The 16,827-nt window shown below is 44.0% G+C and overlaps 1 protein-coding gene across 4 annotated transcripts in view; it reads left to right on the forward strand.

Annotated features, from left to right (window-relative positions):
* Positions 1-16,827, forward strand: part of rsad1 (radical S-adenosyl methionine domain containing 1) — a 101,704-nt gene that overhangs the window by 13,726 nt on the left and 71,151 nt on the right. For all 4 annotated transcript variants that reach the window (XM_072242174.1, XM_072242175.1, XM_072242177.1 and 1 more), the window contains exon 2: positions 14,586-14,719. In XM_072242174.1, the coding sequence (XP_072098275.1) occupies positions 14,586-14,719 (134 nt within the window). The remainder of the gene's footprint in view (positions 1-14,585; positions 14,720-16,827) is intronic.

The raw sequence follows: 16,827 nt of genomic DNA on the forward strand, positions 1-16,827 counted from the left end.
CCTACCATCCGTTTATGCACTTGGAATGACAGTCGGTGTCTGTCCCGTAACTATACAGAGTTTTCAGTTTGACTCACTCATCCGCTAGTTATTCCTGAATGTATACACCAAAACCCATTCGTTTTGAGTTAATGGAAACAGTCCAGAGCAGGATTCCTCCTTCACACTGGAATGGAATATGGGTAGAAATCCAACATGCCGAAACATTCAATCGTTGGTTGTATTCATAACTGAGTGAAAGGAAAGAGTTATGAGCAGGGGCATCCATTCCAACATCACCAGTATGAGCAGGATGATCGGTGTGGAGTTAAGGGATCTCATAGAAATATAGAAAACCTACAGCACAATACAGGCCCTTTGGTCCACAAAGTTGTGCCTCTCTTCTTGTAGGCTTACCTACATATTGTGTCAAGAAACCTTCCTGAACACACCTAACAAACTCCACCCCATCGAAACCCCTTGCTCTAGGGATGTTTACAAGTCATGTTTACATTGGCTTGGAAGTCTTTTGACAGTGCAAGGCGTGTATCCATGATGGTCTTTCTCTTACCTTGATAGCTGTATTAGTCACTAACAGTACCAGGAATGGTCCTTCAAACCGAGTTTGCAAACAATGTGTGGACAACGATGTTACCTCCAGGCTCGATGTCGTGACACTTAGTGTTGCCGTTCAGTTATTGTGCTTCCTTCACCTGTTGATGATGCTTGGTGATACTTTTGTCAAGAATACACAAGAGGCCAATGTGATTTCATCCGAATTATGTATGTCCATTTGCTTAACTTCTCGTGGTGCATCAAACAGCAGGCACAATGTCCGCCCCATTATGATTTTGTGTGGAGGGAGAGGGCAGTACAATCCAGTGGTCCTACTGGCTGTGGCCTTAATGGTCATAAGGACGAAAGATAATACTTGTTTCTATCTCAATCCAATTTCCTCACACATTTTATTAAGCTTGTTTTTAATTGTTCCATTCATCCTTTATACTAAGCCTGCTGACTGACAATGGTAGCTACAATGGAAATAGAAACATAGAAAACCTACAGAACAATACAGGCCTTTTGGTCCACAAAACTGTGCTGAACATGTCTTTATCTTAGAAATTACCTGGGGTTACCCATAGCCCTCTATTTTTCTAAGCTCCATGTGTCTATCCAGGAGTTTCTTAAAAGACCCTATCGTATCCGCCTCCACCACTGTCGCCGGCAGCCCATTCCACGCACTCACCACTCTCTGTGTAAAAAAGCTTACCCCTGACATCTCCTCTGTACCTACTTCCAAGCACCTTAAAACTGTGCCCTCTCGTGCTAGCCATTTCAGCCCTGGGAAAAAGCCACTAACTATCCACACGATCAATGCCTCTCATCATCTTGTACACCTCTATCAGGCCACCTCTCATCCTCTGTCACTCCGAGGAGAAAAGGCTGAGTTCACTCAGCCTATTCTCATAAGGCATGCTCCCCAATCCAGGCAACATCCTTGTAAATCTCCCTTGCACCCTTTCTACGGTTTCCACATCCTTCCTGTAGTGAGGCGACCAGAACTGAGCATAGTACTTAAAGTGAGGTCTGACCAGGGTCCTATATAGCTGCAACATTACCTCTCGGCTCCTAAACTCAATCCCACGATTGATGAAGGCCAATACACCGTATGCCGTCTTAACCACAGAGTCAACCTGCGCAGCAGCTTTGAGCGTCCTATGGACTCGGACCCCAGATCCCTCTGATCCTCCACACTGCCAGTCTCTATATCTGCTGTCATATATGACCTATCAAAATGAACCACTTCACATTTATCTGGGTTGAACTCCGTCTGCCACTTCTCAGCCCAGTTTTGCATCCTATCAATGTCCTGCTATAACCTCTGACAGCCCTCCACACTATCCACAACATCCCCAACCTTTCTGTCATCAGCAGATTTACTAACCCATCCCTCCACTTCCTCATCCAGGTCAATTATAAAAATCACGAAGAGTAGGGGTCCCAGAACAGATCCCTGAGGCACACCACTGGTCACCAACCTCCATGCAGAATATGACCCGTCTACAACCATTCTTTGCCTTCTGTGGGCAAGCCAGTTCTGGACCACAGAGCAATGTCCCCTTGGATCCCATGCTTCCTTACTTTCTCAATAAGCCTTTCATGGTGTACCTTATCAAATGCCTTGCTGAAATCCATATACCCTACATCTACTGTTCTACCTTCATCAATGTTTTTAGTCACATCCTCAAAAAATTCAATCAGGCTCGAAAGGCATAACCTGCCTTTCAGAAAGCCATGACTGTTCCTAATGATATTATACCTTTCCAAATGTTCATTACTCCTGCCTCTCAGGATCTTCTCCATCAACTTAACAACCACTGAAGTAAGACTCACTGGTGTATAATTTCCTGGGCTACCTCTACTCCCTTTCTTGAATAAGGGAACAACATCTGCAACCCTCCAATCCTCCGGAACCTCTCCTGTCCCTATTAATGATGCAAAGATCATCGCCAGAGGCTCAGCAATCTCCTCCCTCACCTCCCACAGTAGCCTGCGGTACATTTCATCTGGTCTCGGTGACTTATCCAACTTTATGCTTTTCAAAAGCTTCAACATATCCTCTCTCTTAATATCTACATGCTCAAGCTTTTCAGTCCGTTGTAAGTCATCCCTACAATTGCCAAGATCCTTTTGTGTAGTAAATACTGTATTCATTAAGTACCTCAAAATATGGGTCAATCTGTAAAGCATTACATAATAAGCTTTACAGTGGGACTATTGTTGCTGGATAGTTTCCAAGTGATCCCAAACCTTGGGATAATTTCCCAAAATAAACAGTTAGCCACTGTAACTGCATAATTCTTTCTACAAGGAAATGCTTCAACCCATTGTGAAAAAAATCAATAATGACCAATGCATACGAAGTTAGTTTTATAAAATCCATCTGTAAATGCATGAGCGGTTCATCAGAGAGTGGTGTGTATGAAATCCTTCCACCTTCACTAGTTTCCCTGGATTTCGTGAAATACATGACATGCACTGCTTGTGATGAATCACGGGATCACCATGTTTGATTTATATGGTCTCTCAATGCCCTCCAGGAACAGAGGCTACGCTGCCCTGTAGGGCAGTGGAGCATTTGGGTTGATGGTCACTTCATGTGGCTCAGCTATAAGCATCTTACCTGTTTTATTTGGTTGGCGGGCCCAATGTTGTCATGAGGCTTTGGAGAGTAAAGATTCCACATCAGCACTGAGCAACAACCCTCCTACAACTTCCTGTTCAAAGATTGCGATAAAAGAAAGCCCTTACCTCCTTCCAGTTGCCACAGGCTCCACCTAGCTGTTTCCATGACCTTCTGACAAGTCCATCTCAGACGTGTGGAGGGTGTTTAAAGATCAATTACACAGAGTAGAGGAAAGATTTGTTCCTGTTAGAAGGAAGGATGGGGATAGAAAGATAAGAGAACCTTGGATGTCCAGAGAGGTGATGAATATAGTCCAGAAGAAAAAGAAAAAGTACGTACAGCTTCGGAAGTTAGCATCAAACAAAGCCATGAGGAGTTTAAGGAAGTCAGAAAAGAAATAAAGAAAGGAATTAGGAAAGCCAGAAGAGAAACTAAAGGAGGGAATTAGGAAAGCCAGAAGGGGCCATGAAAAGTCCTTGGCAAATAGAATTAAGGTGAATCTTATGATTATGAAGACACGTAGTCCTCTTTTATTGTCATTTAGTAATGCTTGCATTAAAAAATGATACATTATTTCCTCTGGTGTGATATCACAAAACACAGGACAGACCAAAACTGAAAAAACTGACAAAACCACATAATTATACATATAGTTACAAACAGTGCAACAATACCATAACTTGATGAAGTCCGTGAGCACAGTAAAGTTCAAAGTCCCTCAAATGTCCCACATCTCACACAGACGGGAGAAGGAAGAAAAGCTCTCCCTGCCATGCCGACCACAATCCGTCTCTGAGTCATCCGAAAACTTCGAGCCTCTGATCAGCTCTCCAACACTGAGTACTGAGCGCCATCTCTGTCCGAACGATTCGACCTCCTTCGCGGTCGCCAAAAGCAGGCAAGGCCAGGGATTTTGAGGCCTACCCTCCGAAAGATTCCCGACCACACAGTAACGACAGCAACAAACGGGCGTTTCAGAAATTTCTCCAGATGTTCCTCTGTGCTTTCACGTCCATTCTCCCATCAAATCAGAATTGTCCACAGCCCCTATTTAACAGATACGATATCATTTAGGGCATCTTAGGGCATTCTATACATACATCAAGAGCAAGAGAATAACTAGGGAGAGGATAACTCAAGGATAAAGCAGGAGCATTTGCTTGGATGCAGAGAATGTGAGTCAGGTACTTAATACTTTTCTTCAGTATTTACCAAGGAAAAGTATATGGGAGACCAGGAGGTCAGTGCTGAGTGTCGGGGTGTTTAGAGATCACGGAGAAGGAAGTGTTGGGCCTCCTAATGAATATTGACGTAGGTAAGTTCCCAGGCCTGATGGGATTTATCCCAGGTTATTGAAGGAGGCAAGAGACGAGATTACTGGGGCCCTGTCCAGTAGTTTTTGTCTTCTCTCTAGGCACAGGCAAGGTCCCAGAGGATGAGGCACTGAGTTCAAAAGTCGAGGTTATGTTGCAATTTTATAAAACTGTTTAGGCCACATCTGGAGTAGAAACAGAAAACCTACAGCAGAATACAGGCCCTTCGGCCCACAATGCTGTGCTGAACATGTATTACTTTAGAAATTTACCTAGGGTTACCCATAGCCCTCTATTTTTCTAAGCTCCATGTACCTATCCAGGAGTCTCTTAAAAGACCCTGTCGTATCTGCCTCCACCACCATCGCCGGCAGCCCATTCCATACACTCACCACTCTCTGCTTAAAAAAAAACAACTTGCCCCTGACATCCCCTCTGTACCTACTTCCAGGCACCTTAAAACTATGCCCTCTCATGTTACCCATTTCAGCCCTGAGAAGAAGCCTCTGACTATCCACACGATTAATATCTCTCATTATCCTATACACATCTTATGTTCTATGTTTTGTCCTGGCATTCCTCGCAGACCCTTGATCATTGGTCCAAGGTCCTTTGCCGCCTTACTTCTAGAAACTGCTGGAGTTAGGTAGGGTTCCCTGTTTTTCCGACCTTGTATCGTCCCCTGAACCTTTTGGGGGCGTTGTGCTGCCGCTGTAATATCAGAATCGCCCACGTATGTTTCAAAGGTGTTAGAACAATTTCCTTATCGATATAGAGGTCCAATTTTTGATGCATAACTTGGTCATTTCCAGCACAGTGAAGATAACAGTACCACTTACCGAGCTGTACGTCTAAACAGAATCTAGAGCAATCACCTCGGCACTCTTTGGAGCCTTTTCTGGGGAAGGGGTGGCCTGTACAAGAGGGAGGGCACCAGTATCATGACTGGTGGTTTGCTGATGCTACTCAGGAGAGTTTAAATTAGTTTTGCAGGGGGGCTGGGAACTAGAGCTCCAGGTCTGTAAGGGAAAGATCAGGCCAGAAGGTAGATATCATGGAAAGTATTGAAAGGCAAAATCGAATTAACAGGTATGATGGGTAGGTACTAGCATGGGTAGCAGTGGCTGATTGGCAGGAAGTAAAGAGTGGGAATAAAGGGAGCCTGTTCTGGTTAGCTGCTGGTGACTAGTGGTGTTCCACAAGGGCCTGTGTTGGGACCGCTTCTTTTTACATTATATGTCTATGACTTGGATGACTCTGTTGCAAAGTTTTGGGACGATATGAAGGTAGGTGGAGGGGCAGGTAGTTTTGAGGAAGTAGGGAGGCTACAGGACTTAGTCAGCTTAGGAGAACAGGCAGAGAAGTGGCAGATGGAATACAGTGTTGGGATGTGTATGGTCATGCGCTTCGGTAGAAGAAATAAAAGCATGGACTATTTTCTAAATGGAGAGAAAATTCAAAAATCTGAGGTGCAAAGGTTCTTGAGCCCTACTATACAGGACTCCCTGAAGGTTAATTTGCAGGTTGAGTCTGTGGTGAGGAAGGTAAATGTGATGTCACCATGCATTTTAAGAGGACTAGAATATAAAATCAAGGATGTAATTTTGAGGCCTTATAAAGCACTGGTGAGGACTCACTTGGAGTATTGTGAATAGTTTGGGGCCCCTTTCTGAGAAGGATGTGCTGACACTGGAGAGGGTTCAAGGGCGATTTCACAAAATTGACTCGGATTGAATGACTTGTCAAATGAAGAGCATTTGATGGCTTTGGGCCTGTATTCACTAGTATTTAGAAAAATGAATTAAAACCTATCAAATGGTGAAAGGCCTTGATAGATTGGATGTGGAGAGGATGTTTCCTATGGTGGGAGAGTCTAAGACTAGAGGTCATAGCCTCAGAATAAAGGGGCATCCTTTTAGAATGGAGATGAGGTAGAATTTCTTTTGGTGAATTTGTGGAATTTGTTGCCATAGGCAGCTGCAGAGGTTGATAGATTGATAAACCCACCTGCAACCTACCAGCCTTCTCCCTCTCACCCTCCCCCCCACCTCCTTTGTACAGCCTCTGCCCCTTCCCTCTTCAGTCCTGACAAAGGGTTCCGGCCCGAAACGTCGACCGACCTTTTCCACGGATGCTGCCCGGCCTGCTGAGTTCCTCCAGCGTGTTGTGAGTGTTCCTATATCTTATGGCCCTATGGTCTTCTACTATTAAAATAGTATAGTCCACAATGGCTCTCTGGCTCACATTTTACACAGTAGATCTCTTGCACATCGTATATACATCCTGCAAAAGTAGAAAGGTATGGTATAAATCTTATGCTAACCTCCACTGTCTGATTTTGGGACATTAATAGGCTGACCCCCTATTCCGATTACATAAATGTTATCTTTACCAGTCCTTGGAGTCTGGTTGTCCTCTTTCACAATAGAATAGTTGGCCCCCGTGTCCATTTAGCCCATCTCGACAATTCTTGCACCGATCCCGTCCTATGATTATTAGACATATACCATGCTGGTGTCCCCATATTTGGGACAGGGAAGGGCTCTCCTTGTCCCATTATTACAAATTTCTATTCTCTCTTCCTCACAAAACTTACTGTATTTTCTCTTTCTTTGTCCATTACAGTGTCCTGTAGGGATTAAATTTATGAGCTCAATTTCCACAAATTTCATTCTTACTGGTGTGTTGCTAATGCCAGATTTTAGGTGTCCCTGCAACTCTTACCGTTCTAATTTAATCATTGATACCCAAGTGTTTCTGGTTGCCATGCTGAAAGCATTGGAATCAGGGAGCGAGAGATCCACTCAATGGACAGTAGCACAGATTGCAGTGTATAGAATGGGAGCAGAGCTGAACCCAGTATTTGCTGTTCACCTGGCGAGGCCACGCAGCAGAAAGCAAACTTACTGTGTGGTGATTACTCCTCCACCAGAGTCTCCCCGGGAACAGGTGGTTACCAGAGTCCCCCTTGGTCTGCTTCCGCACCTAAACATGGGACCTCAGTGGAACTCCAAGTTCTGTCGAGCACCTTTTCACTATATCGCATTAACTGAGGGTCGCTCAGTCATAAATGCATTTATTTTACTTGCAGTAAGGGAAGAGTAGCACAGCAGAGGAGCCAGTAATATAGGTTTCCCCCGCCATCCGAAGGTAGAGCGTTCCTATGAAACGGTTCGTAGGCCGAAATGTCGTAAAGCGAAGAAGCAATTACCATTTATTTATATGGGAAAAATTTGTGAGCGTTCGCAGACCCAAAAATAACCTACCAAATCATGCCAAATAACAGTAACATATAGTAAAAGCGGGAATGATATGAATACATAGCCTATATAAAGTAGAAATACTTTTCCACAATCATTGCCGCACTGTCCTCCATAGCAAAAATCTCACGCGAGCGCTATCGGCAGAAACACGGTGCAAGCTCTCTCTAGTAACCTTTAAGCTATGAAGCTGCCAAATCATACCAAATAACACGTAAAAATACACAGCCGATATAAAGTAGAAATAATGTATGTACAGTGTAGTATCACTTACCGGAATCGGGAAGACATCGAGCACACTGATGATGGTCTGTTAGACTGAGTCGTCAGAGGTTAGATTGGTGCAGTCGCCCCCACCCTCCGGGCAGCGACCCAAAGTATGCAGTGGTACAGCAGTAGCTGGAACACACTCAGCACATCTTTAAGGAAAAAGCCGAAACAAGCTAATTAATTAGGTGCCGCCCGGCACGTAAATGTCGGCCCAGATCAGAGGCGACGCAATCGGCAACCGTCTCTGATCTGGGCCGACATTTACGTGCCGGGTGGCACCTAACTAATTAGCTTGTTTATTTCAGCTTTTTTCTTAAAGATGTGCTGGGTGCGTTCCGGCCACCGCTGCATTCTTCGCCGATCGGTATCTGTCCGCGGCCTGGGGGTTGGAGTGGTGGGACACTGGGTGTCATCTCATCGTCGATCAGGGCAGGCAGGTCACCTTCTTCTATGTCTGCCTGCCTCGATGTCGAAGGTCGTGGTTCGTCGTCTGCTGTGGCTGATGTGGAAGGCTTGAAAAACGACAGTATGCTTGACTGCTTAGCCTCGCGCATATTTCTATCATACAGTTCTTTGTAAGCACTCAAACCATCCTGCAAATATGCCCTAAACCGACGTATCCTTTCAAAATTAAAGTTGTACTTTATCATTGCAGCGAAAATCTCACGCATTTGCTTCATGTTCAGTTCCTGGACGACTTCACTTTCGGTCCGTTCGCTACTGCATTCGGTTTCGATTGTTATCCTTTCCTCTTCCAATTGCATCAGCTCTTCATCTATCAGTTCTTGGTCATGGGATGCCAAAACCTCTTCAACATCATCTTCGTCAACTTCCACAAGCCAAACTCACTCTGTCCTTACTTCGTTCACCACGATCGAAATGCTTAATTATGTCTAGTTTTATGCTAAGTATAACACCTTTACGAGCTCTTTTAGGCTTTTCCGATACCTTAGAACTCATTTTGCTAACAGCTGCTCACAGGCATGTGTTTAAGCAATGCCGGCTAGAATGCAGTTCTGAATCTGGGGGAAAGTGGCTGCTCGGGGCGCGCGCTGCCTTTTATCGAGCTACTTTTTTTTGCGTGCTGATTTTTTATCGTGTGCTGCTTTTTTCATGCATTGCCTTTTCTCGTAACAGTGAAAACACCTGTTAGCGAAAACGGTACTAATGTAGGTCTTTCGTAACAGTGAGGTTTCATAAAGCGAGCGTTTGAAAAGCGGGGAACACCTGTAGCTTCAAAAAATCAGAAAGTTACTCCTTTATCCATAAGTGTGCCTCAGTTCAAGCACAGGGTACATTATGCTTGTCTGCTTAATCAGTATATTTGGCATTCTTCCATTTGCACATCTGCTGCTCTGCAATTTGTCAGGGATTCACCATTATGTTGCAGAGAACTCTGGTACAATACTGGTTCCATTTTCTACAGACAAAAATGCCATCTTCTTACTACAAGTAAAGTGCATCTTCACAGATTCCTTGGCTATTGGGTTGAGTACAGAGCACAAGGTATTATTACTCAACTCAACATCCTCCAAAACCAATAATCAGGAAATCTACATTCACTTAAATCATCAAATACATCCCATTTGTCTTTTTAAAATTCCATCTGCGGATATGAGAACCTTTCCTCTGTTGCCCATTGTACAGATAATGGGGAAATGATTGTTCCTCACCGTAGTATCATTAAACACTTCCCAGTTACACACACTTGCTATATCCAGTGGCCCAGTCAAATCGGGAACGAGAAAGGAGGCAACTCACAGGTTTGTGAGTAAGATTTAAAAAGGAATGTTCACAGGTTTTCGGTGTTCTTCCGGCAACCCAGTCAAGTCGGGAACAAGAAAGGAGACAATTAACTAATCCATGAGTGAGATTTAGAAAGAAATATTCATGGGCTTTTACTGTCTTCCGGCAGCCCAATCAAATTGCAATTTATTAGCAAGGGTAAATAAACAAGGCAGGGACAAGTGGTTTGGTCAATGTGTGAGTAGATAAGTGTTGGGAGTGAGGTGGCTTTGGCAAGAACAGGCTTAGATGAGGTAAGTATCTAGTAATTTTCTTCTTCATTCTTCCTCTGTCAGTACTCAGTAGGGTGGTCCCGGGGTCTCTGTTGTGTTCTTTATGAGATGTGGCAAACTTGGGAGACCTCCAGCCTTCTGGAAAACCACATCTGCACCAGGTGCACCAAGCTGTAGCTGAGCGACCTTCGGAGGTGGTGATCGATAAGGATTGCAGGGAGATGGTCACGCCTAAGCTGCAGGGGGCAGGTATCTGGGTAAGGAATGCCCATGGTGCCGTTACTCTATATAATAAGTATACCGCTTTGGATACTGTTGAGGAGGCAACCTACCATGGTGAAACCGCAGCGACTGGGTCTTTGGCGCTACGTCTAGAGCTGAGGGTCAGAAAGGAAGGGGGAGAAGAGGATGGCAGTAGTGATAGGGCATTCCATGGTGAGAGCAGTAGAACTGAGATTCTGTGAGTGCGATAGAGACAATCAGATGGTACGTTGCCTCCCGGGTGCTGGTGTCAGGGACCTCTTAGATGGGGTTCATGGCATTCTAAAGGCGGAGGGTGAGCAGCCAGAAGTCTTGGTACACATTGACACCAGTGACATGGGTAGAAAAGGGATGAGGTCCTGAAGGGAGAATTTGGGGAGCTAGGTAGAAAGCTGAAAAGCAGGACTTTCACGGTAGTAATGGAAGCTTGCTGCCTGTGCACCTGCCAGTGAGGGTCAGAATAGGATGATTTCGCAGATGAATGCATGGCTGAGGAACTGGTGCAGGGGGCAGGATTTCAGATGTCTGGATCATCTCTTCTGGGGAAGGTATAACTTGTACAAAAGGAACAGGTTACACCTGACTCCAAGGAGGACAAATATCCTTGTGGGCAGGTTTGCTAGAGCCGTGGGTGAGGGTTTAAGCTAATTTGACAGGGGTTGGGAACCAGAGTGATAGGGCTGAGGATAGGGTGGTTGGTATACAAGAACAGGCAGTGTGTAGTGAGACTGTCGGGAAGGACAGGCAGATGATAGGGCAAAGTTGTAGTCAATGGAATGAGTTGCATTTTAACAGGGGTACAAAATGGAAAAGGACGAATAAGGGACTGAAAGTGCTAAATTTGAATGCACGCAGTATAGAAAATAAGTAGGCAGAGATTGGCAGGAGTGACATGGTGGCTATCACTGACCTTGTAACAAAGGACAGGTAGGTAGGTAGAGGGGTTGGGGGTGGCTCTGTTGTTTAAAAAAAATCAAATCCTTGGAAAGAGATGATTTAGGATCAGATGTAGAATTGGTGTGAGTAGAGTTAAAGAACTGCAAAGGTAAAAAGGCCCTGATGGGAGTTGTATATAGGCTTCTGAACAGTAGCCAGGATGTGGGCTACAATTTATAACGGGAGATAGAAAATGCATGTCAAAACGGCAATGTTCAATAGTCATGGAGGATTTCAATATGCAAGTAGATTGGGAAAATCAGGCTGGTGTTGTTTTTGGATCCCAAGAGGGAGAATTTGTAGAATGCCTTTGAGATGGCTTTTTAGTGGGCCGGCTGGTGGCACAACGACATCAGTGCCGGACTATGGAACGGAGGTTCCGGGGTTCGAACCCAACCGGGTCCGCTCCCAAGTACATTTTCCATCCGCGCCGGGTTGAGTGTCGAGATCGCAACTCGACCTCGTAAAATAAAGGGAAAAATACTGCAAAATGTCTGTGTGAGGAGTGGCGCACTACACAGTCTCTCTCTCTCTCTCGCTCCGCGCCTTTTAAAGGCATGAAAAAGACATCGTCCCAGCAACATCATACACGCACAAACGCATGCACGCAGATGCACATGCATGCACGCACACGCCAAAAAAAAATGCTTTTCAGAGCATTTTGTGGTTGAGGCCACTAGGGGATCAGCTATTCTGGATTGGATGTTGTGTAATGAACCAAATTGATTAGGGAGCTTAAAGTAAAGGAACCCTTAGGAGACAGTGATCTTAATATGATTGAAATCACTCTGCAATTTGAGAGGGAGAAGCTAAAGTCTGATGTATCAGTATTACAGCGGAGTAAAGAGAATTACGGAGGCGTGAAAGAGGAGCTGGCCAAAGTTAATTGGAAGGGGACATTAGCAGGGATGACAGCAGAGCAGCAATAGCTGGAGTTTCTGGGAGCATTTCGAAAATCACGGGATAGATACATCCCAAAGAAGAACTATTCTCAAAGGAGGATGAGGCAACCCAACGTAAAAGTAAAAGAGAGGGCATATAATAAAGCAAGAATTAGAGGGAAATTAGAGGACTGGAAAGCTCTATAATGCTGAGGCTCTATAAGCTGCTGGTGATGCCTCACTTGGAGTATTGTGAGCAGTTTTGAGTCCCTCATTAGAGAAAAGATGTGCTGACATTGGAGAGAGTTCAAAGGAGGCTCATGAAAATGATTCTGTGATTGAAAGGCTTATCATATGAGGAGCATTTGGTGTCTCGAGTCCTCTACCCACTGGAATTTAGAAGAATGAGGGAAGACCTCATTGAAACCTCTCAAATATTAAATGTTTCCTATAGAGGGGGGAGTCTAGGACCATAGGGCATATACTCGGAACAGGTTGATAGATTCTTGATAAGTCAGGGTTGAAAGGTTAAGGGGAGAAGGCAGGAGAGTGGGTTTGAGAAGGAAATAGGATCAGCTAAGGACAAATGGCAGAACAGGCTCGATAAGCTGAATAGCTTATGGTCTTGTGTTCTAAGGTCTATAACAGAAACAGTGTTGTTAGATAGATTAATCTTGTACTCCTACCATCATTAAGTACACCAAACACTTTTCTTCCAAGTCTTCCACCACCATCCCATTCACATTTGTGTCACTACAACCCCATATAGTATTATGAGTGAGCGTTAAATTCCTACACCATATAACCTCATTTCTCTTATTTCCACCGACACTTCCCAATATATCAGGTGTTCACCTTTTGCAAGGGTTATAAAAATTTATTATCTATACTCTACTATTCTTTCCCCAAATTTCAACCACAATTGACTCATAGACAACCCCAATCTTTAAAACTGTTACGTGCTATCCCATTTTTGCCAAAGGCAGACCCATTTTCCAATCACTTTTATATTAACGTAACCATGTATCTAAAAACTTAGACAAGATTTCTGTACACATGTAAGTTTATTTGGTAAATCTTTAATAAATATCTTAAGCCTTTAACCATTAGCTAACAGGCTTCTCACATGCCATTGTAGGATTAGAGAAACCACTAACAGCCCTCCTTTGAAGTCTAAATATTATTTTATCTCTGGAAGTTTTTCTGCACCTGTTAATATTTTAATATTTTCTGTCCTACTTTCCTTCTTCCCACAGCTTTTAGCCCAAAACTTTCTCACATTGCTTACTATCTTCACAAAATACTAAGAGTGTCTTAAAGGTTTTGCACCCATAATACCTCCTCATGCTTTTTTTCAAATACTTAGTTAGTCTAATTGGATTGAAATCAGAAACAGGTCCACATTCAAGACTCAACAAAATCTTGCTTCCTTCCTTCTTTTATTTAAATCCTGTCTACTGCCTTCATCACTGGACAATAAGTCCTCAGTCAGCTGCTTATTTTCCCGTTTCCCAGAAATCTGCCATTCACCTTCCTCCATGTTACTGTCACCAAATACCACATTCTGTTCACAACCTCCATCTTTCCGTTGCTTCCTGCCTGAGAGAGAACTGCTGACAGCAGACTCAGTCCGTTGCTCCAACCACAATCAACAGCTCCTCCTCTCTTTGGTCAGGAGCCTGTGGCCACTTCCTGGTTAATTGGGACATGCAACTCCTGTTAAGGGTATGATTAACAGGAGAATGGGGGATGTTTGTGTGGTTAGGGTTTGTGATGTGTGGGTTGGGTTTAGGGTTTGTGAAGGGAGGTTGGGGAAAAGGATTTGTGGTGTGTGAGATTGAGGGCGGGGTTTTATATTGGGTTTTGGGATGGTGTTTGTGATGTGCATGGATGGGGTATAGTGGGGTGTTGGCAGTGAGGTTTGTGATGTGTGGGGTTCAAAATTATCTCCCCAATAATCTCTAACTTGTATCTCCATCTAACATAAATAGGCTGGACTCTTGAACCTGCTCTGTTTACACGGATGATATTAGCAGTATAAATTTATCATTTGCAATGTAGAAGAATTTAAATGCTCCTTAGTATACCTATCTAGGATGGAGAGAGACCTTGATTTTTCCCACTCCTTATGTTAAAGTACTTCCTGCCATCACCTCTGAAGGGTGCGCCTCATCCTTACACACAAAGGAATCAAACTCCCATCTCACTACACCCCTATACACAGTCTCCTGTCTTCACTCTAATGCAGGCCACTGAGTGTAGAGGTAGTATTAGTATTGTTAACCTTGGCTCTGACTTGTTCGCCAGACCTCAGGACCTCACGGAAATGTGACCCAATGTTTCTGAAGGAAGCTTGTCCTTTTATCAACTGAAACAATAGTGACTGCTCAGTTGGTGACCTTGATAAAGTGTGACCAGGACAACAGAGACCCAAGTGGAAGAATGTGTTTTAAAACGTAATTCACATTTCTGCTTTCCAGTGGCCATTCTGCAAGAGGAGGTGTACATATTGTAACTTCAATAAGTACATCTCTCTCAGCGTTGATCACACTGCCATGAGGAATGCTCTTGTACAGGAGACGGAAAGCCTACTGCGTGACAGCCAAGTGAAAGAGTAAGTTGAATACAAGACCTGATACCAGGCGGAATAGACTCGGAACAAAAGGAAGGGGAAGCTGGAAGTCTGGGAAAATGTACACGAGAGGGTATTACCGTGGTTCAATGAATGTTAGTAAGTTGATAAATTGCACAATATGGTAATCATGCCTCCATAGTACTGCCATCAATATAAACCTCTATATGGGCATCCTCGGCCACTTTCCCTCAGGACAAACAGTCCCTGGCTGTCCAGTCTCTCCTGACAGTTCAAGCCCTCTAGTCCCAACAACAGCCGTGTGAATACAGAGATACAGAAATAAACCCTTTGGCCTCTCAAGTCTGTGCTGACCATAAACCACCTATTTACACTAATCCTACTCTTCCTTGAATATTCTCAGTAGCTGACACAATGAAATCCAATGATTGATTAACTTCATTTTTTTAGATACTGACCTTTTGTTTTATAGTTCTCTGCTGATGGATAAATGATCATCTACTGTGTCAAGCCTTTTAAGGATTTTTTTGGTGTTAATGCGACTATCTTGCATTCATCTAGACAGTATAGATTCAGTCTACTTAATCTCTCTTCATGCAACACTATATTCTGTATTTTGATTTCTTTCTCAATGCAATTATACAATAATCTGTCTGGATGACACACAGAACCAAAGCTTTTCTCTACCTGTATCATAAATGACAGTAATAAATGAATTAAAACCCCAAGAATAAATCTGTTGAACTTTTTTGGTATACCAAAGGCAGGAGACCCAACCAGTTCCCCTCCACCACCACTCTCCTCCGTTTGGCAGAATTGGTCCTCACTCTCAATAATTTCTCTTTCAGCTCCTCCCACTTCCTTCAAATCAAAGGTGTAGCCATGAGCACTAGCATGGGTCTCAGCTATGCCTGCCTTTTTGTCAGCTACAATGGAACAGTCTTTGTTCCAAGCCTACACTGGTATCGCTCCCCAACTTTATCTACGCTACATTGACGACTGTATTGATGCTGCGTCCTGCACCCATGCTGAGCTCATCGATTTCATCAACTTTACTTCCAACTTCCACCCTGCCCTAAAATTTATCTGGTCCATTCAACACCTCCCCCCCCCCCCCCCCATTTCTCGACTCACTGTCTCTATCGCTGGAGACAGTTTATCTACTGTATCTTTTATAAACCCACTGACTCTCACAGCTACCTGGACTATACCATTTCCCACTCTGTCACTTGTAAAAATGCCATCCTCTTCTCTCAGTTCCACCATCTCCACCACATCGTCCAAGGATATACGGTGTATCAGAAAGATAGGTTAGTAGGCGGGGGGGGGGATGGTGTGGCCCTGTGTATAAGAAATAATGTTAACTCATTAGAAAAGGATGACATAAGATCGGAAGGTGTAGAGTCTCTATGGGTTGAGTTAAGAAATGACAAGGGCAAAAGGACCCTAATGGCAGTTGTATACAGTCCTCCAAACAGCAGCCAGGATGTGGATTACAAATTACAGCAGGAGATAGAAAAGGCGTGTCAGAAGGGAAATGTCATGATAATCGTTTGGGATTTTAACATGAGGGAAATCCAGGCCCATACTGTCCTCAACAGAGAGAATTTGTAGAATGGGCTTTTTAGAACAGCTTGTTGTTGAGCCCACTAGGCTGTGCTGGATTGGGTGTTGTGCAGTGATCTGGAGGTGATACAAAAGCTTAAGGTTAAGGAACCCTTGGGGAACAGTGATCACAGTATGATTGAGTTCACATTGAAATTTGAGAAGGAGAAACTAAATTCCAAGTCGGTATTTCAGTGGAATAAAGGAAATTACAATGGCATGAGACGGGAACTGGCCAAGGTTGACTGGAAAGGAACACTAGCGGGAAGGACAGCAGAGCAGCAATGGCTGGAGTTTCTGCAAAAATTGAGGGAAGACAGATGTATTCCAAATAAGAAATTTTTGAGTGGAAGAAGGACACTACAGTGGCTGACAAGTGAAGTCAGAGCCAAAGTAAAAGCAAAAGAGAGTGCATACAAGGAAGCCAAAGCTAGTGGGAAGATAGAGGCAAACACAAGAAAATCTGCAGATGCTGGAACTTCAAGCAACACACACAAAATGCTGGTGGAACGCAGCAGGCCAAG

This window comes from Mobula birostris, chromosome 24 (genome assembly GCF_030028105.1).
Source record: "Mobula birostris isolate sMobBir1 chromosome 24, sMobBir1.hap1, whole genome shotgun sequence".
Lineage (NCBI taxonomy): Eukaryota > Metazoa > Chordata > Chondrichthyes > Myliobatiformes > Myliobatidae > Mobula > Mobula birostris.